Source organism: Abramis brama, assembly GCF_963993115.1.
Source record: "Abramis brama genome assembly, chromosome: 4".
Taxonomy (NCBI): domain Eukaryota; kingdom Metazoa; phylum Chordata; class Actinopteri; order Cypriniformes; family Leuciscidae; genus Abramis; species Abramis brama.
This window is the reverse complement of record NC_139966.1, coordinates 52,057,775-52,083,727: the sequence shown is the minus strand read 5'-3', so window position 1 is coordinate 52,083,727 and position 25,953 is coordinate 52,057,775. Positions and strand designations below refer to the sequence as shown.

The following is a 25,953-nucleotide window of genomic DNA, read 5'->3' as shown; positions in this document are numbered from 1 at the left end:
AATGCGCTGCTCAGATCAAACAAGTTTTGTTCCGCTTTTTAAGCGTTTGCCATTTGTTGTTTCTCATACGCAACGCAAATGACAGCGTACAATCAAAGAGAGTTGGGTAATTTTGTAGAGGCAAAAGTTCAAATTGAAACGTTTAGTTGAAAGGTCGCAAAATTATACCATTTATTCGAAGTCTGGAACCCCGACGGCAAGTTGGGGCTATTTATAGAATGTGTTTAGCGGGCAACTCACAGGCACCACGTTGGAGACCACAGCTATTCAAATATAATGTAAGCAAATTTAAAAGTGCAGCCTTATAAAATGTCAGTGGCTATAGGCCGACTCTTCTTCCTCAGTTGTTGTTTTTTACACGTAGCATAAGTGATCATATTAGTGCCCCTGCTGTTGGCTGTTAATACTGCTTTATTAGACTTTTTTTTTTTTTTTTTTTTTTTGCCGACGGCCCTCGGTTGGACGGCCGTTCTGGACTTTTCCAGAACGCACAGATTGTCAATCCGTCCCTGTCTGTGCTCAGGGAGCAGAATGCAGACAGATGAACCATGAACGCGCACAGACCCCTTAAAGGCGCGTGACAGCTTGACGCCGCTTCCCTTTAAGAGCCCGTTATGCGTCACCTGACCAGGTCCACCGACAACCGAAAAGGCAGGACCTTAACCTTCATTACCAGAAAAATAAGCAACTAAATATCCAAGATCTACACGATATATCACTGAAACGTGAACAATTACTTGTCTTCATACTCTCGCCCTTGAAAAGGCTTGAAAAAGACACGTCATCATCACCATCATCATCCGACAGGACGGGAAGGACACACGGGCTTTGACCGAATAATACCGAGGCTCCGGAATCCCGAACAGGTTTATAGGTAGAGGATTAATCAACGGAACGTTTTTTCAGCTCGTTTTTGTGCGTTTACTTAATTCATTCCATTGAAAAAAGAACCGGTTCAACGTAAAACGTGCCGTCATTTCGTCATTTTTTTTAAATACATATACTAATCAAAGGTGACAGTTTACCGTATTATTTTGATTATTTATTTCCCACAAGAGCCAGAAAATAGCTCGGCGTAGGGCGTTACGTAATAGGAGCATTATCCATGGTGCTGAAACCAACCCATGCATAGACGCCTAAATCGACCAAATTTTAGAAATAAACTTCAAACATATATTTTTGTGCTTTTGAATACGTCATTTCAGGCACTCTGGTTGGACACCAAAAGGAGAAATCGACATTGTCAGTTTCTGTAGAGCCACCTTGGATTCCGTCTCATTTTTTGTCGGCGAATATCATATGCATTTCGACTGTCCTTCCCCCTGAAGTTGATTCTTGAGGTGGTTGTCGACGCTACCGGGAGAAAATGTCGGGACAGACTCTGACGGATCGCATCGCCGCGGCGCAGTACCAGCTCACCGGATCCGAGGTGGCTCGTGCCGTTTGCAAAGCCACCACGCACGAGGTGATGGCGCCCAAGAAGAAGCACCTGGATTGTAAGTGAGACATTTTTTGACTCACCCTCATTCCTCAACGTGTTCAGTCTCACTCAGACCTGGCGCTGTCCACTTCAGCACCACAGCACAGTCCAATGCGTAGAATAACGAGGCTGTGTATATGCATGGCTTGTACTCAATGAGGTTGTTTGCTACTAGTTGCAATTCTGTCAGTGGAAAACCTGCCTTTTAGGTTGCATGTAATGTAAGGAGCTTATATTCTAAGAAGCGTGTCAGTGTGTGTAGCTGATTGCATTTAACTGACAGCACAGAACATACCCTGAAGTGTCTTTATGTGGGTGGTGTGGTCTGGAACTGAGAGGGAGAGACAGTGAAAGAGAAGACAGAAGGAAATCAACTGCATTTAGACAAGACGGAGAGGCTACAAAAGCATCTTCGTGTCGCCCTCGAGCTCTGTGTCCTGCAGGAGAAGGCCTTCTGAATTATAAATCGATCAGCCAAAGCATGCATGTATTATTTACAAAGCCAAAGGTGAGGACACTGGTATGCAAGCTGGGGAATCTTGTTGTGTGTTAATATCAGCAATCCCTTCATCAGGGAATCACATGTGTGATTTCACAGGCACTCCAGAAATCCATAGATTCATAAATCCGCTTTGTCTTGGCAAGGTTTAGCATTGTTGGCCTGTCTACAGACACAAACTTGTTTTATTCTTGTAGTATCAGGTGTTTTGTGACAAGAAATGTGTTTGTTGAGCAAACTCCAGCCATTTGTCTGTTGAATTGGAAGGCGTGAGGGGTGGTGGTGAGGTTGTCATGGAAACTGAAGTAGATTATTGGGGAAGGGGGAGGGGTGAGTCAGTGACATCATGATGACATGGTATCAGTTTGCACGAAAGGGTCTTCATACCAATACAGAGGCAGCATTTGCTTTGAATTTAAAGTCGCAAGACAGCAAGAAAGTGATCCGAGGTGGCTCGTGCCGATTGTTAGTTTAATGTGGTCCTTTCTGTCAATGTTGTTGTGCTGCTTCATAGAATATTATTTAAATATTAAAACTATCACTGTCTTTTTTTAGATGCATTTGTTTGGATTGATTTGTATGATCTTGCATTATATAGTTAAGAGACCAAAGCAACTGATTGGCAGAGTTTAGTCATGTGTTGACACATATGGTGCGTGTGTGTGTTTGCAATGTGTCTGTATTTACACGGTCTGTAATCCAGTCACATGAGCAATTCCATAATCCCAATGAGCTGCACCTGCTCACATATTCATAACCTATATATACAGACTCCCAAAACAGGGACTGCTATGCCATATACTTCAATATATAGTGACGTTACATAGCAACAAATTGCACTAGTGGTAACGCAACTCACACTGTATCTCAGTGTGTTCTAATCTGGACTATTCTTGGCTTCTTAACTCCACTGCAGTGTGCTCTCTAGCAGCCATGACTAACATATTGGCACCCTGAGCACAACGTTATATGGAATTTAAGATGATCTCCTGTCGGGAAGTCTGTCTAGAGAATGCCAGGGACAGATTGCACTTCCAAAGAAACAAAAATAACTTATATTTTGTTTAAAGAAAATCAATCCTGTTTTAGGACGATTGGGATTTGTTTTGCATTTGTTATATTATTTTCATGACAGTTAAACACATTTTCCACCAGATTTCCCAACGAAAGAATGATGCAATTATAAGTGCCGTTAATTCATGCTGATTCCAGTTTTCATTGCATTACAGTATTGAGAATCTAATGAGAATTATCACTGAGCAATAAGTAAAACTAGATGTACCGCATGGCGGTACAAAATATGACCGCCGCTCAGGCCTGCACTGGCTTTCCACAAAAATAAATGACGTGGAGCAATTTGGCTGTATTGCGTGTTTATGTATATACCTAAAAAAAGTAGTAGTATGTGCATGTCTGTCTGTGTGTGTGTGTATGTGTGTGTGTTTGTGTATGTGTGTGTCTGTGTGTGTGTGTGTCTGTGCATGTATGTATGCGTGCGTACATGTGTGTGCGCGTGTGTGTTTGTGTGCGCGTGTGTGTTTGTGTGTGTGTGTCTGTGCATGTGGATTTGTATGTGTGTGTATGGGTGTGTGTCTGTGCGTGTGGATGTCAGTGTGTGTGCATGCTTGCGTTTGTTTGTATTCCTGCATGTGTGTGTGTGACAGTATCATCCTAAACCAGCAACCTTTCGCTCAACACCACCATCTACAGGCCGATGAGTGTACAGTCACTAAATGTGCACATAAATGAATTTATTTTATACCCCCCCATGGATGAAATTCTACGAAACTTAGCATACCCCCAGAGGATGTCAAGTTAATCATACACATGAAATATGGTGCAGTTCTGAACATCTCAACTGAAGATAGGGGCGATTAAAGCAGAATAATATTGCATTTTAATTTTTTATGGGAAGGGGCGCAAATCACAAATGAGTGATTATGGGCTAGGTTGATGTGGGCCCTTAAGACCAACATACCATAAAAATTTCTTCATCCTCGGTGCCACGGTTCAGGTAGTTATTTAGGAAAAACTGCATTTTTTGGGTTTCGGGGGGCCCAGCGCGGAGGGGGGGAGTGGCCCCCGGGGACCAAACGAAATTTTTCCGTAAAAGTCTAGTGGGGCTACATGCCCACCAAATTTCATGTTCCCCCGTGTTTTGGTGTCCCTGGTATCGTTGACGAAAAATTCAGTAGATGACAAAAAAAAAAAAAAAAAAAACTTTGACAATCCCTATATGATTGGAAATTGAGCGGTTGGAAATTACGCTACGTTCACTTTGTCAGTTTTTGGGATTGACAAAGGTGCAAGTCTCAAAATGTCCCGTTCAAACAGCGATTTACAGTAGCGTTTCAAATACTGTCTGTATGAACGTGAAATGGACACCTTGGTTTAAATTCTCATCTGAAGGATGGTGCTTTTTTTGACAGTATAGTGTCCCCGTCACTATACTGGGGCGTTAGGGCCGAGCAGCCCCCTCTTGGTCTTTCTTGAAGCCAACATGGCTTCAAGTGACCGAAACTTCAATTCATCGATTGGCCACTAGAGACAGGCTCCAAAAGGGAGTCAATTCCATATATCCCCCATGTTAAAATGCCCAACTTTGCAGCAGAAAAAAATGTGTTTACAGCCTGGTACAAAAATTGGTTTTGGTCTATGTAGCTGATTTTACCCTTCATGACAACTGTGAGGGGGGTGATTTTTTTTTATAACTCATCCGTTTAAATTAAATTAAGCCTTAAAGTTGTACATAATTAAGGGCGTGGCCACTTGAGTGACAGGTGGATTGTCGCTGCTGTCACTACTAGCCGTTTGTCTGCTGGCAACCAGGCACCTCAGTTCCACCCACGTCCCGCCTCTTTGCCCATTTTCTGTTATCTGAGAGTGACGCGCTGCCAAGATGGCAACGACTGGCTCCGCCAACTTTGGGCTTCAAAAATGCTCTTCAGAAACCTACGGGTGACGTCACGGACACTATGTCCATATTGTTTTTACAGTCTATGGTTAGGACCCACACAGACCACAGTGTGAGCAGCAACCTAGTTTTCCCAGGAGGTCTCCCATCCAGGCTCAACCCTGCTTGGTTTCAGTGGGCAACCATTCTTGAGCTACAGGGTGATAGCTGATGGCAGTATGTTTTTACATGTAGGAAAAATGCACAGGCATAATGTTGTTTGTCTCTGTGGGGGCTGTTTCTTGCTTCTAAATTGCATGTTATGAATTTTCCCCCTTAAAGAATCTGTCTGCTGATATTAATAATCATAAAACTCTTCATCCACATTGCAGTACGTAGCTCTGTGGTGGTAAATGTGCGTGTGTTTTGTGTGCAGATCTGATCTCAGCCACCAACGAGACAAACGTGAACATCCCTCAGATGGCTGATACACTATTCGAGAGATCCACTAACGCCAGCTGGGTGGTCGTGTTCAAAGCTCTAACCACGACTCACCACATCAGCATCTACGGCAATGAGGTGAAGCAATAAATTACTGTTTTAAACTTTATTCCTTTTAGTGTCTTTTTATCAAGTTTAAACTCAATCTTACAGATGTAGTTTCTTTTGACATAAGAGAAGAAAACTGCATGCAGGACTACATTTGCTTTTATCAAGTTCAGAGTTCATTAGACGTTTTGAGAATATGCTATAAAAATGCAATAAAATGCACCACATCTGCATTGACAGCAGTGAGGTGAGGGATACATGATTGATTTACTATAAAACTAAGGGTGTGTCTCAATCAGCTCCCTAGTTCAGTAGTCACGTTTCAGTGCCCTGTAAGGATTTTGGATTGAGACAGCCCTTAAAATGGCTGACTACCTGATCAGTGCCCTGTCCACTGAACTGGGGAGCTGATTGAGACGCAAGTTTCACAAGCAAAATGCAAAGTTTCTTGGGGGAACGCAAAACTTTTGCGAGAGAACGCAAAAGCAGTGAAATATGTTTTTTCTCCCATTTTTTCCACCACCATGTCCCTTTAGGGGCTCCGTAGAAAACTGCATGCAGTATTGTATTCGCTTTTATTAAGTTCATAAGGCATTTTGGTAAAATAAAATAAATACGGTGTGTTTCAAGATTTGTCCTGATTAAATCCCTGCAGAGATTCATCCAGTATTTGGCCTCCCGAACTTCCCTGTTTAATCTCAGCAACTTTATTGACAAAACAGGCTCCCATGGTGAGTTTGTATAAGTTAAATGAATAAAGTCACATAAACATCTATCTTAACTTGTTTACTAATTCCATGAAGTGTGATCTGAAGTGTGATCCATTAAATGTGATATAAATGTGATCAACTAAGGCTGTTTATATCTTTTCTGTCTCCAAGGCTATGACATGTCGACATTCATCAGGCGATATGCACGGTACTTGAATGAGAAGGCATATGCTTACCGCGCGATGGCCTTCGACTTCACTCGAGTTAAAAAGGGGTATGTCGATTGATTCTGGGAATAGAAGGCCACATTTAGACACTAGTTACTCCAAGTTATTCAATATTACATCAGAGTACATTGTTAGAAACGCTTCAGACTTTTCTCCCAGAGTTGTTACAAGGGAATGTCATCTCTGAGTTAGAGCGAAAGAAAGGATGGTTTCTCAGGAATCAGCAAATACATGCACTGAACTGTTACTCCTGTGTGTGTGTGTGTGTGTGTGTGTGTGCACTCAGAGCTGAGGGTGTGATGAGGACTATGGCTCCTGACAAGCTCTTGAAGGCCATGCCTGCCCTGCAGACTCAAGTGGACACACTGCTGGAGTTTGACGTGAGTAACATCTCCCACAACATCTGGGACCTTCTGTGAAGCCGTCCCATTAACCGAGATTGTAATTATTTCAATGATTGTTCTTGTACTTTATCATTATTAGTTTTTTTTTAAACTCCATTCTTCACAATAATGTTTTAAATGTTCCCTCCCCCCCCAGGTTCATCCTAAAGACTTGAACAATGGCATCATAAACGCAGCGTTCTTGCTTCTCTTTAAGGATCTGATAAAGCTCTTCGCATCCTACAACGACGGCATCATCAATTTATTAGGCATGTGATAAATAATTTAATACAGATGATCTCAATCTGAACTATAATACATCTTACTATATTTTAAACAATTCTTAAAGCCTTAAAGTTAAAATGCATTATAATATGTGCAGATTCCTTGTTACATCTGGTTACATCTACAATTGGTTGTTTGTCGTGTGTTTTAATGCATTATATTTTCTAAAGGAGTGTTCAATGAATAGATGAGTATTATAATACATTATAACTGTATTACAATTATTCATGACAATACAATGCATTATAAGTTGCATTACAAGGCTTAATTAATGCAGAAATATAAATGTATGCAATTTTATATTATTTGTTTGAAAGAATTAAAAGAGCATTTCATGTCTATCCTTTTATTGTTCAACTGGTCAAGGTTGATATTGGATTTCAAGTAATTAGTAATAAGTAATACAATACTTTTTTGAGAGAGTAATTAGTAATTACACTGTTGAAGATGTAATGAGTAGCTAGTAATTCATTACTTTTTTAGAGTAACTTACCCAACATTGATTATATATAAACTAAAGCCTTAAGGAAAGTGTTAACCAAATCTTCTATCCTGAAACAATGGGCTGTGATCTGTTTTTTTGGTTCTACAGAGAAATATTTCAAAATGAAGAAGTCTGAATGCAAGGATTCTCTGGATATTTATAAGAAATTTCTGACCCGGGTGACCAAAATTGCAGAGTTCATGAAAATTGCTGAGGTAAGGCCAGAAGAAGAGATATTTAAAGTCAAATATATTTACAGAATACCAATTCACTTAGAATATGATTATTGCGTTTCTGTTGCAGCAAATAGGAGTGGATAAGAATGACATCCCTGACATCTCTTATGTAAGTTACTATTGTACTCAGTCATATTCCCAAACATTCGTCCTTTCATGTATGCACCTTTATTGGCGTGTCACTATAGTGTAGCTCTTAATTTATATTAGAGTCAGGTCAAGTATTGATTCCTTGATGTCAATGGATTGTGAAAACTTTAGAGCACTGGTTGTCTTCCTTTTAAAATAATGAAGTAAAGCTGGTGTGAGTGTGAAAGAGCTTTTCATCTATCCTAACCAAGCATCATTATTAAATCGCCCTCCCATGGGAATTCTCAGTGTCTGCATCCAGGCGTAGTTGCCGACATGGCAGATTCAGACAATGAAGACTGTCCCTTTAAAGACTGCTTCAACGAAGAGCCGGTAACCATGTTGACTGATATGGGACGCAGTATGCATCTCAGTGCATTGCTTTTTACCATGGCCGCATGGGATAGTAAAGTGTCCTTCGAATGAGCACTTCAGAAGTAGTAGGTCTACTTTTCGCCTGCTTTTTTATGAATACTACGTATTCGGACTCGGCTCACATACTGTTTTTTGCCTACTATATAGTACAGAAGTAGGCATATTTGGACGCAGTAGATTTCTTTGTATGGGCTTGTGGTTTAAAAGAACTCATATAAAATGTGTTTCTGCCTTTCCTCTCCAAAAAGGTGTCCTTAAAAGGCAAATAATATCTATAAAATACTATTGAGCTGACCACTCTGAAACTAGCAGAAAAGAGCCTTCTGTAGAGCTTCTTTTTAGCTGTAATTAAAGTTTTCAAAACGGATGAATTTTGCTAAATTAACACTGTTATTTTTCAGTTTTTTTATGTGAAACTGCTTTCTGTATTGTATAATGTGCTACATAAATAAACGTGGCTTGACTTTCTCTCAAAAATGAATAGGTCACATTGCGATTAGCCTTTTTGTTCAGAAGCTGGGTAAAGCAATGCACTGAAGTCCAGTTCCGTCCCACAGTTTGTGCAGTGAGCTGATTTTGCAGTGCTGTGAGGAGTGGTTTGAGTAAAGGTTCCCATCTGGTTTTGATGTGGTGTTTTATTGTTTGAATTTGCTGTGAAACCTTGAGAGATATTGACATCAAATGTCCTCTGATGGTTTTTGTACTGCTCATCATGTGTGTGTGTTTTATTTTGCTGTTCTCAGGCTCCCACCAGTATTCTGGAATCTCTGGAGACACATATGAACAGTCTAGAAGGGAAGAAAGGGTACGAGACTCCTGAACTCATTCTAAATCACTTTAAATGTCAGATAGAAAGTAACTCTGAACTTGTAAATCAAATGCTGCATGCTAGATTTGATAGAGAAGCCTGAGTAGGGCACATAACCATGGCTGGTCACTGTGATTTCGCCAAGTAAAACATGTTAAGTTGATCCTGAAACAACATTCCTGTCCGAAAACATAGTCCAAACCCTTTCCCTACTCCTAAACCTAACCCTACCCATAACTTATACCTCATAGGTGAAATGATAGGTGGACAACACTGATGTAGATGCATGTTACTAATGTAGAAAATGTCTAAACTTGACATAAACTGTAAAAATGTCCCTCATATCTGATTGGTTGATTGGAATGTTGATCTATAGGAAAATATTTTACTTGGTGAAATCACTTTCACCAACCGTGGCTTGTCTCTGCAGTTACTGTACTGTACGTCTGTTTGGATAAGAAATAGAAGGTCTCTAACTAAGTAAATATTAATACTAATTGATGTTCTTTTCCTCCTCCTGCAATGGTTTGTTCAGGGAAGGGTGAGTAAGTTTTAAATAATCTCATCAACATTTTTATCAGTTATGTTATTTTTATATAAAATCATCTCAATACCTCTGTTTGTGTCCTTCAGGTCACCCACAAAGGTAAGTGGGCACTTCATTTGATTATCGTTTTGATTTTGTTCATGGATCTCACACACATATGCTTAACCTGTAGCTCTGTGTTATGTTTTAGGGATCACCCACCAATAATGTGTCTCCAACCTCCACTCCCGCCAAATCTGCTGCTGCCGTCCCCACTTTGGAGCCGCCACGCTCCGAGGCCACGCCAGCTGCCGAAACTGCCACTGAGTGAGTGACCCATGTAACCTCACTTCCTGTCGGATAAAATGCTAATCAGAACACAAGATAATATCTGACTATATGTTTATAAAAGTGTGTGTCTCTATCTTACCGTAGTTCTCTTCTGGATCTGGACCCGTTGTCTTCCTCTGGACCTTCTGCAGGAGGAGCATCAGCTGCTCCCACATCTTGGGGAGGTACAGTTCAAACACATACACAAACACATACACACACACATACTCAGCATGTGAACATGTCAATTTCCAGACCAAACCAAAACCTGAAATTGCAAAAATAAAATAAAATGACCTTTCCGAATGAGTAAGCTCAGATGCATGGCTATGCTGAGGTCTGACTCAAAGATGTTGGAGTGTATATGCCAGCGTGCTCAAATTGGGTTAGTTTAATATGAAACCATAAAATATTTATGATCATAATTGATCTTATCAACATGAAAAAGCATTCACAACCCATTTCACTTCCGTAATGTGACATATTTTAGAGTGAAATAGGTCATCCAGCAAGAAAACCGTCAGGCTGACTGATTAAACCATGAATGTGGTCTCAATGACATCAGCTATTTTAACTTCATATTGCTCCATGACAAAACCAAAATTGCCACAAACCCAAAATAATATGACAGATTTCCCAGAACAAAACCCAAAACCAGACCTATAACACACAAACTTCCTACCTTAAAGCGCCTGTTTTACATTTCTCACTATAAACTCTTAATGAATGCATGACTTAATTTGATAATCTCTTTTTCTATCTGTCTCTGATGGGCCCCTGACACATCAGATCTGCTGGGGTCAGGTAAGCGTTGTTGGCTTTTCATTTTATGTTAGATGTGTTTTCATGTGATTTGATGTGTTAAATGTCTCATGCATTTTATTAAACATTTTGAACACTTGTTATAGCTCATCTGGGAAATTTAAAATGACCATGTGACAGTCCTATATATGACAAACCTAGTCTCCTGAAGCCCTTTTAGAGTGAGAATCCATTTACATCTCTGTGTCAATCCCTCAGTCTTTGCTCAGTAGAATCTTTCTCTCTCTCTCTCTCTCTCTTATGCTCTTGCCCTCTTCTTTGGTTCCTTTCCTGGTTATCTGTTTATTTACGTTGTGTTTATATCGGTCCGCTGGGGGCGTGGCTATGCAGAAATGGGTTCCCTTACTTCAGAGACTCTCCTTCCTGACCCAACCCTTGCCGTAGACTCCAACTCCTCAGCCACGCCCACAGCCGCTGAGGCAGCCGTTTCATTGGCTCCTCCTCCTTCCGCTGCTTCCTCCGGCTCAGCCGATCTCCTCGGAGGTCAGTAGTGAGGTTTCTTCCTTAAGAAGATGTAAAGGCTGTGGCACATTCTGAAACAGAGGAACATCCCAGCACAGAGATTAAAGATCAGATCAAAATCACAGTTTGCGGTGTTTCATTTGTGATTTGTGAAGTCTGTAGTCATCAATGCTCCATTTCTGTCTGCAGTAGAAATCTAGAGCTTCTCATTTCCTTTTCTGCTTTATATCTTCCATGCTGCAGTTTTTATTTGACATTCATTTGCCATAAATGCTCCACAAGATCTTGTGTATTAAAATTACACATATGAATTATAATCATTTGATTATTCTTATGTGTAGCTGCATTTGCAGACTGCACAGTAAGTTTAATCAGGTTCTCAGTTGCAGTTTTACATTCAGAGAATGCAAAATGTTTTAAAGTGAGCATGAAATCAAAACTGACACATTTTGCTTTCTAATACATGCTCATAGAAAAAGTTGTTAACTCTTTCCACGCCGGCGTTTTCAAAAAAAGTTGCCAGCCATGGCCTGTATTTTTGATAATTTTCACAACATTTTCATGGCCCCCAGAATATTTTGTTGTATGAATACCTGAATAAGAAGAAAGAAATAACAGAGCCTCTGCTTTTAAATAAAAAGCCCATTTTATTTAAAAGCTGTTCTAGCTTCATGTGTTCTTTGTTTAACAACACTTGAATGGGGGTAGCAACATTTTGAACAAAAAGCTAAGAAAATCAAGTTTTTTTCAAAGACTACAACGTGCATAAGCAATGCTTTTATCGCTTGTTTCTGCTCCTTTTTTGCCTGTGTTTTGATCTGGAGATTCAGTACTCTTTCAGAAGATGCGTAGTAGCACCCCCTACCTTATAACAGTGAAAACACGAAAAGCCGGGAAATTCCACCAATGGTGGGGAAAGAGTTAAAAAGAAAACAACCTCTGAAATAACTCTAATTTATTATGGTTGCATGGCTGAATGGGCTATTAGTTAATGTTAATCAACAGATATTTAGTAAATATTTTGTGAGTAATGCAGCCATTCTAAAATCTTAAAAATTTTATAATGATTTAATGATAAGATCAAGTTCAATCCTTCTACGTATGGTTGCATATCCTGGAAATCATGCCATGTTACTAAAGTAAAATAGGTTATGAATATTTAATATTAACAAAATTGGTCAGAATTATTATATAGTGCACTCTTGAAAATAAAGGTTCCAAAAGGGTGTTTACAGAACGATGGCGTAGAAGAACCATTTTTGGTTTCTCAAAGAAACTTTAAAAAAACATAAATTTCTTAGTGTGAAGAACACTTTAATAATCTAAATAACTTTTTCCGACTATAAAGAACATTTTGTGCAATGGAAATGTTCCATGGATGTTAAAGGTTCCGCCTTTATTTTTAAGAGTGCATGTTATTTTAAGTATTCAGGACATCATTTAAAATATTTCAAATGCAATAAATGTCTTTTTTCCAAACTTTGCATGACACTGAAGTCATGTCGTTTCTTTCTCTCTATGCTATCTACTCTCTCTATTTCCTCTTCCTCCTGTCATCCTTTTCTTTGGCTATTATACGTCAACCCTTTGGCCCTTGTGTGCGGTACTCCAGATGTGTTTGCGGCCCCTGCAGCTGAAACAGCTGCTGCTGCAGAGGGCGGGGCCACAGCAGCCACGCCCACTTCTGCTGCCGATGGCACCGCAGCAACTGGTGGGTGACAACAGTTCAAGCGAATATATGTGTATGTGAGAATGTCGGTGTAGAATGGGTGAGAGAGAGAGTGTTTGCTTGTGATTGTTTTCATTTACCGCTTTTAAGAACCACATTGAGCCTCTTCTGCAGGCTCTTCCCTAATGAAGCCTCTCTGGTCAGTGTTGAGTTTTATGAACTGGCATCGGTGTTGCCGTGGAGATTGCTATCTGTGTTGCTAGGGCAATAGTCTTTGAACATGGAAGTTCGGTTCTCTGGGGGGCAGAAGCAGATGTCGACTTGTTAGGCGCGCAACACTCTGACAGAATAATCAGCTCTAACTTCAACAGAGAGAGGAGAGTTCTTCTATTTTTCTTTCTCATTATTCCTTCTCTGAAGATTCATCCTCAGATTGACTTTATCCATCTTATTTTAATGTAAGAGCAGGTGCGGCTATTTGTAACTTGAATGTGCGAGGCTTCCAGTGTCATTCGCTTCCAGTTCCACAAAAACAGTCCGTTATGCTGTTGATATTGCAAACTTAATTCATTATTGTAATCATAAACACATTGGCGCAATATTGCACTTTGTTATTCTTCTAGTTATTAAATTATACCCAATTAACAGGGAACATTCTCAGACCTTTGGCAAACGTTCTGGCAAGGTTCTCTCAAAGTTATGAACAAACTTTCCTCCGGTAATGTTAATAGAACGTTCATTCAAGTTATCTGGTCTTTAATAATGTTCTGAAAATGTTAGTACAAAATCTTCATTTACACATCATTCATGTAACGTTTTTTCTGAAACATTTTAGTTGGATATTCGTCAAACGTTTTTTAAATGCTCCTACTTAGAATGTTCAGAGAATATATTCAAAAGTAACATTCTTATAATGTTTGAAGAATTATAAAATGGAATGTTTCCTTAACATTCGTACAAACAAGAAAAATGTGATGTTCTGAACATTCAGAAAAAACTTAATGAGAACGTTAGCAAAACATTCTTGAAATATATTTTTGTTATTAGAGTAGATGCTAATGAATCAGAAGTCTCGCACATTCGCAGAAAATAGCTAATTCCCGCTTTGCAATAAATAACAACAGTCTCAGAGCCTTGAAGATGTTTTTCGATCACCCTCTTCTCCCGGTATAGATCCCTTCGCTCCTGCGGCTGGTTCTGCTGATAACTCCCTTCAGTTGGACCTGTTCTCCCTGCAGCCAGTAGATGACAGTAACGCTCTCTTTAGCTCAGTGGCGCCCACTACTGGCCCGGCATCTGTCTCCACCACCACTAGCGATGTAGCCCACACTGCTTCCCCAGCACCGACGATAGACCTGTTTGCTGGTAAACCCCTTAGGCCAGAAATTTAGCATGTCCCATGAAAATCTTTTTTTTTCATAGATTTTGATTTGTGTTGTGTATTATTAATATTATTTGTTTTTATTATTATTATGTTTTATGTTTTTGTCTTTATAAATGTCCTCTTGTCTTTAGGTTTTTTTCATCCCATGCCAGATTCATCTGTTCCCAAAATAGACCCCAACCCCAGTCTAGACCTGTTTTCAGCAGGTACACACAGTACATCCATACACTCATTCCTTGCCTCGCTTGTTTTTTCTCCATTCTGTCCTTGACTGCTCAAGGTGAGCCAAATATGCTTCTCTCCGAGGGCAGTCGACACACTCCCTCACTCCCTTAGGCATTCATTCACTCCTTTTTCTTTCCCAATCTCTCTGTCTGTGTTTTTCTTGAAATGTCTCCAAGACCCACCAGTTACATTATCCCCACTTAGAGACGTTTTTATTTTCACTTGCACCCTTGGGCTTTATCTCATTCACCTGTATTTATCGATGAAGTAAGCGGGTTCTGACCTAAAACTGATGCACCTTACGGGTTTAGTTGTGATATTTTAGTGTTCCTTTTACATATTTACAGCGGGGGAAATAAGTATTGAACACGTCATCATTTTTCTCAGTAAATATATTTCCAAAGGTGCTATTGACATGAAATTTTCACCAGATGTTGGTAACAACCCAAGTAAGCCATACATACAAAGAAACAAACAAAAATAAGTCCAGAAATTAAGTTATGTGTAATAATGTGAAATGACACAGGGAAAAAGTATTGAACACATGAAGAAAGGGAGGCGCAAAAAGGCATGGAAAGCCAAGACAACTGCTGAAAACTTACAGTAATTAAAAAGCAATCCAGCCCCCTGTCAGTGGAAATTAATAACAGCTGGTTCAGTCCCAAATGATGGCCTACAAAAAGGTCTCATTGCCAAGGTGTCACACAAGACACATCTCATGATGGGTAAAAGCGAAGAGCTGTCTCAAGACCTTCGCAACCTAATTGTTGCAAAACATAATGATGGCACTGGTTATAGGCGCCATTCTAAGCTTCTGAATGGTCCAGTGAGCACTTTTGGGGCCATAATACGGAAGCGGAAAGACAATAATTTCACCATAAATTTGCCTCGACCAGTGCTTCTCGCAAGATTTCTGATAGAGGAGTGAAAAGAATAATTAGAAGAGTTTCCTTTTTACTTTTTCCCTGTGTCATTTCACATTATTACACATAACTTAATTTCTTAACTTATTTTTGTTTGTTTCTTTGTATGTATGGCTTACTTGGGTTGTTACCAACATCTGGTGAAAATTTCATGTCAATAGCACCTTTGGAAATATATTTACTGAGAAAAATGATGACGTGTTCAATACTTATTTCCCCCGCTGTAGATGCATAAAGTTACTCTTCAAATAATGGATGTTAAACGAGTAAGACTTCAGATGTCAACTAAACTCGTTCCTGTGCTCCAGATGTGTTTCATCCTCCTGCCGCTGCTCTATCTGCCCCCATGAGCTGGCCAGACAGTGGGGCAAATCTGGACCTGTTTGGGGGTTGGTAACAACCCCAGTGTGCATGATTTGCAATGGTTTGATTTGCATGTTTTGCTCAGATGGTTGCTATGGATTCTGTTATTGGGAAATAAAGCTGTTCTGATGGTTGATGGACACCAGACAGCAGTTGTGAGAGATTCCCTGACCTGCAGGAAGAAGTGAAAAGACTTTAATAAGGTGTATGTGTGTGCTTTTGTGGTTCTTAACACATCTGCGGGTTGTATTTGTATGCCCAGCTAACACAAATGTTCTAAGAACATCCATTAAGTGAATGAAAACGTTATTTTTGAATGTTCTCTGGACATTACAGTTTTTTAAAGGGGCTATATGTAAAAAATTTAATATATTAATTGATTTTTTATTGCCAATGTGTGAACAGCTTGTTACAAAACTTAAAAAAAAAACGAGACTTTGGCCTTGAATCACGTTCAGTCTCTTGTACGTTACGTGTGCTCAAGTGCGAGCAAGTTGTGGCTGCAGTTCACTTTATGCCCACCGGTGTCACTAATAACAAGGGTTTCTGAATTCTTTATATAGCCCCTTTAAATGGTTTTACTTTTTCTTGGCTATGTGAACTTTAGAGACAACATTAAGGGAATGTTCCATTTTATAATTCTGCAAACATTATGGAAACGTTACTATTGAATGTTCTCTGAACCTTCTGAAACCAATAAGTAGTAACATTTAAAAAACTTTAGATGAATGTCCAACTAAAATGTTAAAAAATGTTCCATAAATGATGTATAAATAATATTTGTTTTTGGGCTAATGTTTTGAGAATGTTATTAAAGACCAGATAACATTCTATTAACGTTACTAGAAGAATGTTTGTACATAAGTTCTGTTAGCTGGGTGATAATAATCTCTCTCTTTCTCTCTCTTTGGGCTTGACTCTCAGTGTAATGGCTTTGGCTCACTCACCTGCTCAATTTTTTTACCCTCATGCTGCATGGATGGATCAGAATCGGCGGGTGCTGGTGAGGCCAAACCAGCCACAGCAACCACAGGTGGAGATCTGATGTCGGGTACGTCACCTGCAGCCCTCATGACTTTTTGTTCTTTCTTCATGTCATTTTCATGGTTTGTCTGGTGTTCAAAACAGTCACGTTTACAATCTTCATAGTCCATAGCATGGAAACTGCAGCATGTTTTCATACCCTTAGGAAAGACAAATCCCAAATCAGATCTCAGTCGTTTCTCAACGATAGCAATGAGATGGGGAGCAAATCATGCACCTGAAGTCAACATTAAAATGAAAATCCTATTTTCTAAATACATGTTACAGATATGCAATATATTTATGTAATCCACATTTTTTCAATGAACCATAACTGAGAACTCAAATTAAGCTATGATTTATTTGTTTATATATATCAACATTTTTCTTCTGGGTGTACGTGCCATTTTAACATAGCAGAGGTGTTTTTATGTGTGTTGATGTCAGTTTAGTGATGTGTGTGTGCCTGGTGTATATATCTCAGTTGTGTTGTGGTGATACTGACATGTTGAGATGAGATCCGTGTTTCCATCTGTTTCTCTCATGCGTGGCGTTTATGTTCATCTCATCTCTACGTGGACCTTCTTCCCAATGCCTTGCTGCTTAATTCTGCTCTCTCTTTTCTCTCATTCACTCACTCACTCTCTTTTGTGCTCATCCGATGTTTCTTCTGCTTGACGACACTTTCCTCTTCCTGATCATGTTCTCTTTTGTATGTTCTTCTTCTATTACTTCTTCCAATGTTTCAAATTCCCTCTTTTTGTTATTTTCTTTTCTTCATTTTCCATATCTCTTCCCATCCATCTGGCTCTTGGGTCATTGCTTGCTTCCTCCTGTGCTACTGGTGAGTTCTGATGCTCCTACACCAGCTGCAATCCCAAAATGCATTGCTGCATTGCAGAATAGGGCTTCAGTGAAAACTGAAAGACTGCTAACCAAGCTATAGGAAAAGTATAAGATGGATGGATGGATGGATGAATGAAAGTTTGGATGTTTTGCAAAGATCTCCAGTGTTAGATCCTATGCATTAACGTGCTATAATAGAAACTAATGGTTGAAAAGTTTATTATAAAAAATCAGTGCTTAGTTAAAGCTGTCCAGTAATGTAGGCTATTTTAGGCTTGTTTCATCACAACACATACGTGAGCAGTGGCGCATACTGTTACCGGTGCCCATATTAAAAGGTTACGACGCTGAGCCTATTTTTGCTGTGTTTAGTGGGCAGAAAATATATTGAAAATGCCATATAAACCTATTTATCAACACAATCTTTGCAATATAGCAGCATAAAATAATGGAGGGAATTAATCACCCTTCTTTTTTTTTTAAAGACGAATGTCAAGCTTGATTACACATACAGCTACATGCACACAAAAAGCATTTTTTTACAATAAAAAACTGTGAGAAGAAAATATTATTTTCAGTATTGAGCCGTAGTTTGTAGCATCAATATAAAAGCACAGCAAGCTTTTCGTAGTAGTAAGTGCTGCTTATGCATGCTGTGTGAAACAAGTCTAACACTACAGGTGTTTCAAAGCTGTTAAATGTTATGATTGAATGAATGTTTAATGTGTCAGTGTGTGTGTAGTCATGGTGTGTCTTGATAACGATCAGCTCTCTTTCTTCCTGCTCTCATTCTTAAACCATATTTGTGTTCGAAATCACCCCCTATACCATTATTCACTATTCCCTGCATTTCTCCACTAATATATCTCCACTCATATATACTCCACTTGAAGGAGTGAATGAAAACGACACTGAGTGCGTCGGAAGGCCTGCCGCTTTTGCATAGTTTGCGGTTGCCATTTAATAATCATTTGAAACTGGCAGTACCAGTGGTAATGAAAAGATTTATCTTGAACTCTGTCATGGAAATTAGTATAAACCTTAATTAAAAAATTTGATAATCAATTAAAAAGTAATTTATATGATATTATGTAGCCACATTGGTCCAGCGGTTTGGAAAATGGATGCGGGCGCCATCTTCTGGTGAGACGCGGGAATTCATTCGGCCTGACCCTCACAGTGCATTATGGGTATTCTCTAGCCGTTTGAGTGTAGACCCGTTATTGCGGTTAATTATGGGATTGAATGAGTGCACTCAATAACATCCACTATGGTTTCGGACACTAATACAAATGGCAGTTCCCTCAAATAGTGCCCTATTTAAGGGTATAGGGGGCGATTTCGGACACAGCCCATGCCTACACTGGACTATACCGTTGTTGTGCTACAACAGGCAGAAGCTGTCCACACTGGATGTGACAAAGTGACCATTGCAAATCAATTTGTTCTTCATATCAGAAGAAGCGAGAGCACTTGAAGTACGTCAGAATAGAATGGGGCATCAGTTTAGATGCGCCACATCCAGTGTAGACAACATCACTGATTATAATGTCGCATTGCGCCGCTCGTGTCTGGTGTAGACACAGGGTTAAGATTTTTCTTGTACTGGTTGCCATAGAGATATACCCTACATGAGGGTTGTTAGCATTCAGTTTACCTCCCCTTTCCTTACTATTACTGAAAAACAAGCTTACTGTCACAGTCACCAGCCTAGTCACCATCTCCTTCACTACATTTCCCAGCATCCTCCTTGGCACACACCTGCACCTCCTTCACAATCACCTGCAGGTGTTGTTAATATGTGAATTAACTTTACCATAAAACCACTCACCTTGTGTTCCCTCATCATCCAGTCTCGTTTATCCCGAGTGTGTGGAACGTTTAGACCCATACCTCCCGTGTCTTTACCTGTGTTCTTTAGCGATTCCTCCAGTGTTCATCCCCAGCATTCCTCTCCAAGTGATCCTCTCCAGCGTCTGTGTCCTGTGCTCTCCTCTACCTTGTGTTTGCCATTTACCTGTTTGTCTGCCCACTGCTGCTAAATAAACTCTTTCACCTGCTCTTCTGTCTCCGGCTCCCTGTTCCGTAACACTCACTATGTTTGTCTTACTCTTCACTCCCCCTTAAGCTTTTGATGGAATGGGTGATATGCTCATGCCAGCTATGGCTCCCCAGGCATCAGGGGCGTCACCCATGACCAACTCACCGGTCAAACCCATGGGAGGAAACCTGGACTCAGCTATGGCCAACATGGCCAGCAGTAAGTTCCCATACATTTTTTTTATTTGGTGTACTCCAAAATCATAGCCAAAATACAATAAAAAATAAAGTGTCTTTAATGGCATCTATGGTCTCACAGCAATCACAGTTTCACAGCGATGCCATAGAAGAACCATTTTTGGTTGCCCAAACAACCTTTCAGTGAACAGTTCTTAAAAGAACCTTTTTTTTCTCAGTGTAAAGAGCATTTTAATAATCTAAAGAACGTTTTTCCACTTAAAGAAACTTTTGTGCAATGGAAAGGTTCCATGGCTGTCTTTATGGAACCACTGATGCCAATAAAGAACCTTTGTTTTTAAGACTGAGAACCTTTAGCATTCATTGAACCTTAAAATTCCATAGAACCATAGAAAATAAAGGTTACAAAGGGTTCTGTTTCGCAACAATGTCAAAGAAGAACCATTGGGGTATAGTGGAAAGAGCTTAACACAAAAAAAACGGAACAAAAAAACTCACTGAACGGTTCTTAGCGGAACCGCAATGGTTCTTCTATGACATTGCTGTGGGAAAAAAACAACCTTTTGGAACCTTTATTTTTAAGTGTGAAACTTTAACATTCATAGAACCTTTCCATTAAACAAAAGGGTTTTTTTTATAGTGGAAAAAGGTTCTTTAGAATAATGAAATGGTTTTCTTTTAAGAACTGGAACTGTTCATTGAAAGGTTCAAATGAAACCTCAATGGTTCTTCTATGATATCACTGTGAAAACCTTTTGGAACCTTTATTTTTAAGAGTGTAAGAGCTAACAATTATAAGAATCTAAAATTGTATATCTCTCTGTCTGTGCTTTCAGATTTAACAATGGGGAACCAGAAACCGTAAGATACAGTAACGTCCTACTCTCGATTTCACTATATTTTCTTGCCTACTTAAATACATTTGTGTACCTGTTCCTCTTCTGTTTCTGTCTCTCTCTGTCTCAGGGGTGAAGCAGCTGGAGGGGCGAACTGGCAAGCGCAGGTACCCACCCCTAGCTGGGGCGTTGCCATGGTAAATGTTGTGTTGTTCTGTAGATGTGGAGCATGGGGGTGGAGCATGGCTTTGAGCAGCATGGCGTGGAGCCAATCACGAGCTTCCCCTTCTCCCCGCCTCTCTCTTGGCTCCTATCAGCTGAATGAGCAGGACTAAAGAGGCGGAGCTTTCTCATATATGAAACTTAGGGTTGAAATATTGAAACTCTTGAAATATCAACTGTACATTTCTTATTTCAACTTCTTCTTATAAACTGCACTGGTAACACTTTACAATAAGGTTCCATTTGTTAACATTTACTACATTAGATAACACGAACTAACAATGAAAAATACTCCTAAAGCATTTATCAATCTTAGTTCATGTTAATTTAAAAATGTACTAATACATTATTAAATCAAAAGTTGTATCTGTTATTATTACATTGTTATTACTAGTTTATTATTAACTAATGTTAACATAGATGAATAAATACTGTAACTGGAATTGCTCATTGTTACCATTGCTCATTATATATTTACAAAAGGATGTATCAAACTTTACATTCATAATCTTAATCGTTTGTGTACAGTGTGAAAAAGCCAAACAGTAGCTTCAGATTCAGTCTCGCTTTAGAGCTTCAGACCTGTTTTGGCTTGACAGCCGCTTCCTTCTCTTCTCTTTGTTTTGTTTTTATTATTAATACAATACTAAACATATATGCATGTACATCCCCCCTGAAACATTTCAATTCACACTTAAATCAAACTGTTAACCACCATCCCAGTTCCCACTGTGCAGATTCCCTTCTGCGTGTCTGTGTGTCATAGAGTCATTTTGTTCAGGTGTTGTCCTGTTCTGTGTTGTTTGGTGTTAACCTTTCCTCCCCATCCCTCCCACCCACTTAGAATTCCCCTCTTGGGGTCTGTCCTGTCATGGGATCCCCTTCACCATTTGGCATGGTAAGAGTGTGTGTATATGTGTATGTGTGTGTGTGTGTGTGTGTGAAGGCGTTTGTGTTTGTTTCTCTTACTGTGTCTCTCTGTGATTCATAGCCTGGAGCAGGAGCTTCTCCCATGATGCCTGGCTCACCAATGATGGCCTCCCAACAACCAATGATGAGGCCACAGTTTCCGGCAGCAGGAGCCCCTGGACAACCGGTATTTTAGACATGAATTCAGTTGAATTTTTCATTTAGGCATTAAAATAGTCATTTAGACAAGAAATGCAGACACACGTACTTAATTACTGCTCCCGTCATGTGTCTGTTTCCCCCACAGATGTCTCCGGGAATGGCCCAGAGTCCCAGGAAGCCTCCACCTTCTAAAGATCCTCTCGCTGACCTCAATATCAAAGACTTCATGTAGATGAGCAGCTGGTGTAAGTTTAACTACAGCTACAGCAGATGTGAAATCTGACAACAGGAAACACAATGAGACACAAGCGGAAATTATGTTCTGCATCTGATGCATCTTGTTTTTAATATTGTATTAAGAATGTAGTTAAAAAAACATGAGTTACATGAAAATAGTGTCATCTGGGGCCGTGACCATCAGGGGAACACGGATCAAAATTTAATCAATATACAGTATAGTGATCAATCAATATTTATTAATATATACTGTACAAGGAGCGATATTAAAATGTGACGGTATTTCTCGTAGAGGTGAAAAGCTGTCTCGTGACATCAGCATGATCGAGTTGAGTTTGTGGCAAAACCTTTTACAGTGCTTGCATTATATTGACCGCATTTCAAGGATAACTCACAAGGATTTCATCACGTTTAAAGTGTAACACCAACAATCAGGCTGTTGGCGCCCTCTGCAGGCACAATGTACATAAGTTGATTGTTCACATCTTGTATATTGCATTATGTATTTTAATAGTTGTTCAATAAAACCATAAAATTTCCTACTTTTGATACCTTATTTGTACCTTATAAGGCTATTGTTCACGTAGGTCTATTTTTTACAGAACATATTATCAGATTACTCCAATAATCATATGTATGTAATATGTGTATATATATACAAACACAAATACATATGCATATAAAATACTAAAACCTCTTTCTTTTTTCTCTGTTGCAGTTGTCACACTTATTGTGCAGCCCTGATGAATCAGACGTGTGTACTCTCTTCCGTTCATCACATTCAGGGCCTCCAGTCCCTCCTTCTCTCTCTCTCCCTCCCTCCCTCTCTGTCTGTTGTTGTAGCACAAACCGTGAACGTGACTAAGTACATGTGTGTACGTGTGTTTGTATTTCAATGTTCTCAGTTACTTCAGATCTATATATTTAAAAAAAAAAAATACTATGAAGAGTAATGGGCGATGCATTCTTGAATGTGCATCTGCGGGTCTCTTAATGATAGATGTGCATTCATTTTTCCTGGCTCGCTTTCCGTGGGAAATCAAATCAAATGTGTGACGTTTTCTGTGGAAAATGTTTTTTTTGCTGTGGTAAATATCACTGGGCCGGTATGTGTCATCATCAGTCGAGTATTAGTCATCTTTTGACCATGGAATAACTTCTGTGGGAACAATATCAACGTATTACGAGTTAAGGTAGTGTCTCACGCACTGTTTCTTTTTATCAATGCCCTGATTTTATTATTTTTTTCGTATCTATATTGATTGTGAGTTACATGCAACATGTGACCTTTTAATGGAAATAAATATGCATTTTAGAACATTTTAAATTACAGATTGTTTTGAATATCCTTAGTCTTTATTTTGAGATAAAAAGGTTGAATATATTTTAGTTATGTCAGAAGTTTACTTTGCATACTACATGGCTAGTTAGTAAATCCCATTTGTACAAAGGTCTGTGTCCATCAAAAGACACTGTCTGAGCCGATCGAGTCCTGCTTGTACGTACAATATAATATCACAGCATGTAATTCCTTTGTTGTGTAAAGGGGATGCCGTTGAGCCAGATCAGATTATATCAGCAGCAAGTTCATCAGACAGTCTCAAAACAGGACTGAATAGAACTGGCTGCCTGGTGTTTTGTTGTATTGCAACTTTGCAAGTGAGTGTGTGCTGCAAGTATCAAGGATATCAAAGGGACAAACAGCAGTTTAATGGGACAGTATTGCATTTTATTGATGGCTGTTTTTTATTTCAATTGAACATTTTGTTGATAAATTTTATTTTTGGATGGAATAACACCCTTTGCCCCTCCCACCTTTGTGCATGTTAGTCCTGTTTAAATGCAATAAACAGTGATCTGGAGAGAAACACCACCGTGTCATTATTGGGTAAATGTATATGCTTACACTGAATTTATGATCTCGCAAAGTTCATAAGAGCTCCCAAAAATTTAAATCATATAAACATACATTTAATCCCCAATCTGTGTGTCTCTCTCTCTCTGATGCGCAAGCATCTTATGTCACGCTGTTACACAGCAAACATAAAGCAGTGTTCATACAATCCAGGATGCCGAAGCCAAGATGAAGATGGCACAATGTATTCATGGCTAAAGCGACACTGACAAACCAATGAGTGGACACTGATGATATGAATTGACATCAGTCTCCCCATAGCTCTTTCTCAGCCTGTTTGGCATGACAGAAAATACCTCTTTAATATATGAATGTGTAGTAGAAAAGAGCACTGATGGCTAACAGAGCGACGGACAGCATCATGTTCTTCCTGTTCTCTCCTCTCAGTACCTGCAGCTCCTTTTCTGAAGAAAAAACAAAAATGACATTATCATACAGAACTGCTCTTCACAAAACTTTTTTCAATACCAAATGACGCGATGCATCAAGACATTTTTGTGATTTATTTCCTATTGTGATGTGTATCCACGTGAAACAATAAAAAAAATTTAGGGTGGGACTTGATTAGTTCATTAGGAATTGTTTGGATGGTTGTGGTTTGCTATTGGTCGAGCTCATTTGAGTGACAGGTTGTCCCGCCCTCAAGCCAGTAAACAGTCGTCAGAGAAGTTGCAAGAGGTAGTGGAAGATTAAAGATTATGAGGCACATTAATTAAAAAAGATGTGCATGGATAAATCATGTAAATTAATTATTTCAAATAATACTGCAATATTCCTTTAAAAAAAAAACACAATAATTGTTCATTTTGATGTCATGGCTACTTTAAATTCCATAACCCATGTACTAAATTTTCATTGTCAGACTGACGCGTTTTTTACACCCCTAACCTTTCCATAAAAGTGACTCACCATATTTCTGTATTCTGATATTCATTATGGTCATCTCATCTTCAAGGGCGAGCCTGTCAGTACATGTAAAGACTCGTTTGCTACGTTTCTACAATAGATTATGCAGCAAAAAAAGCACAGCGATGTTTATCATCATATTGTCATAACCACCTTTCACTGTCCGAGAGTTGTTCTTTTCTCTGTCTGAACTCTGACCTCTCCAGGTTGTTTTTACAGTGTGATTTGCGCTCTTCAATGCGGTCAATCTAAAGAGAGCAAAAAAGCATAATCAATATGAAAACAGATGTTCATATAGGACTTATCAGTTAATACAGGATAGCACAGACATTCAAAATTTTCAATAAATTATATCTGGGCATAAATGTAGCGTCATCATTCCAATATCTGTCAGCTGTTTCATACATAGATATACATACAGAATGGCTAACGTTACATATCTATGGTTTCATACACATGACATGGTATAAACGTGCATTACCTCGCTTGCCACACTTATTTTCTCTTTCTTCGTCGTCCTTGATTTACTCATTTTGGAAGGTCTGAAGAATTTAGTGAAGAGAAATCATGGGAATAATATACTTCCGCACACAAATCTTTTACTCATCACTCTCTTGCTTGTCGCTCTTTGTCTGTGACGAGATTCATACTGCCATCTGCTGTCGGAGCGGTGACATTTCATATTGGACAAAGCAATCCACACATTCGCTGAACAAACAGGAGAACACTCATCGCATCCGCTTGTAGGATAAAGTATGAAGAATTGACGGAGATATCTTAAGATATCTTAGAATTTTAAGGTAATCTACTAACCTAGCTAGTTGTTTTTATTGTTGGCGTTTAATTCAATTTTAATATCTGAATGTTAGTGAGAAGAAGAAAAACTAAAAAATAGAT

At 39.2% G+C, this 25,953-nt stretch overlaps 2 protein-coding genes across 2 annotated transcripts; one reads left to right on the top strand and one right to left on the bottom strand.

Annotated features, from left to right (window-relative positions):
- Positions 1 to 584: 584 nt before the first annotated feature.
- LOC311081932 (clathrin coat assembly protein AP180) lies at positions 585 to 24,103 on the top strand. Its single transcript, XM_084112623.1, has 21 exons — positions 585 to 1,496; positions 5,309 to 5,451; positions 6,077 to 6,152; positions 6,303 to 6,405; positions 6,645 to 6,738; positions 6,899 to 7,010; positions 7,619 to 7,725; positions 7,814 to 7,855; positions 8,994 to 9,074; positions 9,796 to 9,911; positions 10,020 to 10,099; positions 10,704 to 10,718; positions 11,067 to 11,219; positions 12,811 to 12,909; positions 16,751 to 16,813; positions 19,760 to 19,891; positions 20,706 to 20,730; positions 20,836 to 20,902; positions 21,919 to 22,023; positions 22,144 to 22,243; positions 22,954 to 24,103. The coding sequence occupies exons 1-20, from the start codon at positions 1,367 to 1,369 to the stop codon at positions 22,228 to 22,230; spliced, it is 1,830 nt and encodes a 609-aa protein (XP_083968749.1). The 5' UTR covers positions 585 to 1,366; the 3' UTR covers positions 22,231 to 22,243; positions 22,954 to 24,103.
- Positions 23,943 to 25,709, bottom strand: ccdc167 (coiled-coil domain containing 167). Its single transcript, XM_084112620.1, has 4 exons — positions 25,538 to 25,709; positions 25,210 to 25,304; positions 25,060 to 25,112; positions 23,943 to 24,554 (listed from the first exon to the last, which is right to left on the bottom strand). Exons 1-4 carry the CDS (start codon positions 25,586 to 25,588, stop codon positions 24,451 to 24,453), a joined length of 303 nt encoding a protein of 100 aa, XP_083968746.1. The 5' UTR covers positions 25,589 to 25,709; the 3' UTR covers positions 23,943 to 24,450.
- Between the last annotated feature and the right edge of the window lie 244 nt (positions 25,710 to 25,953).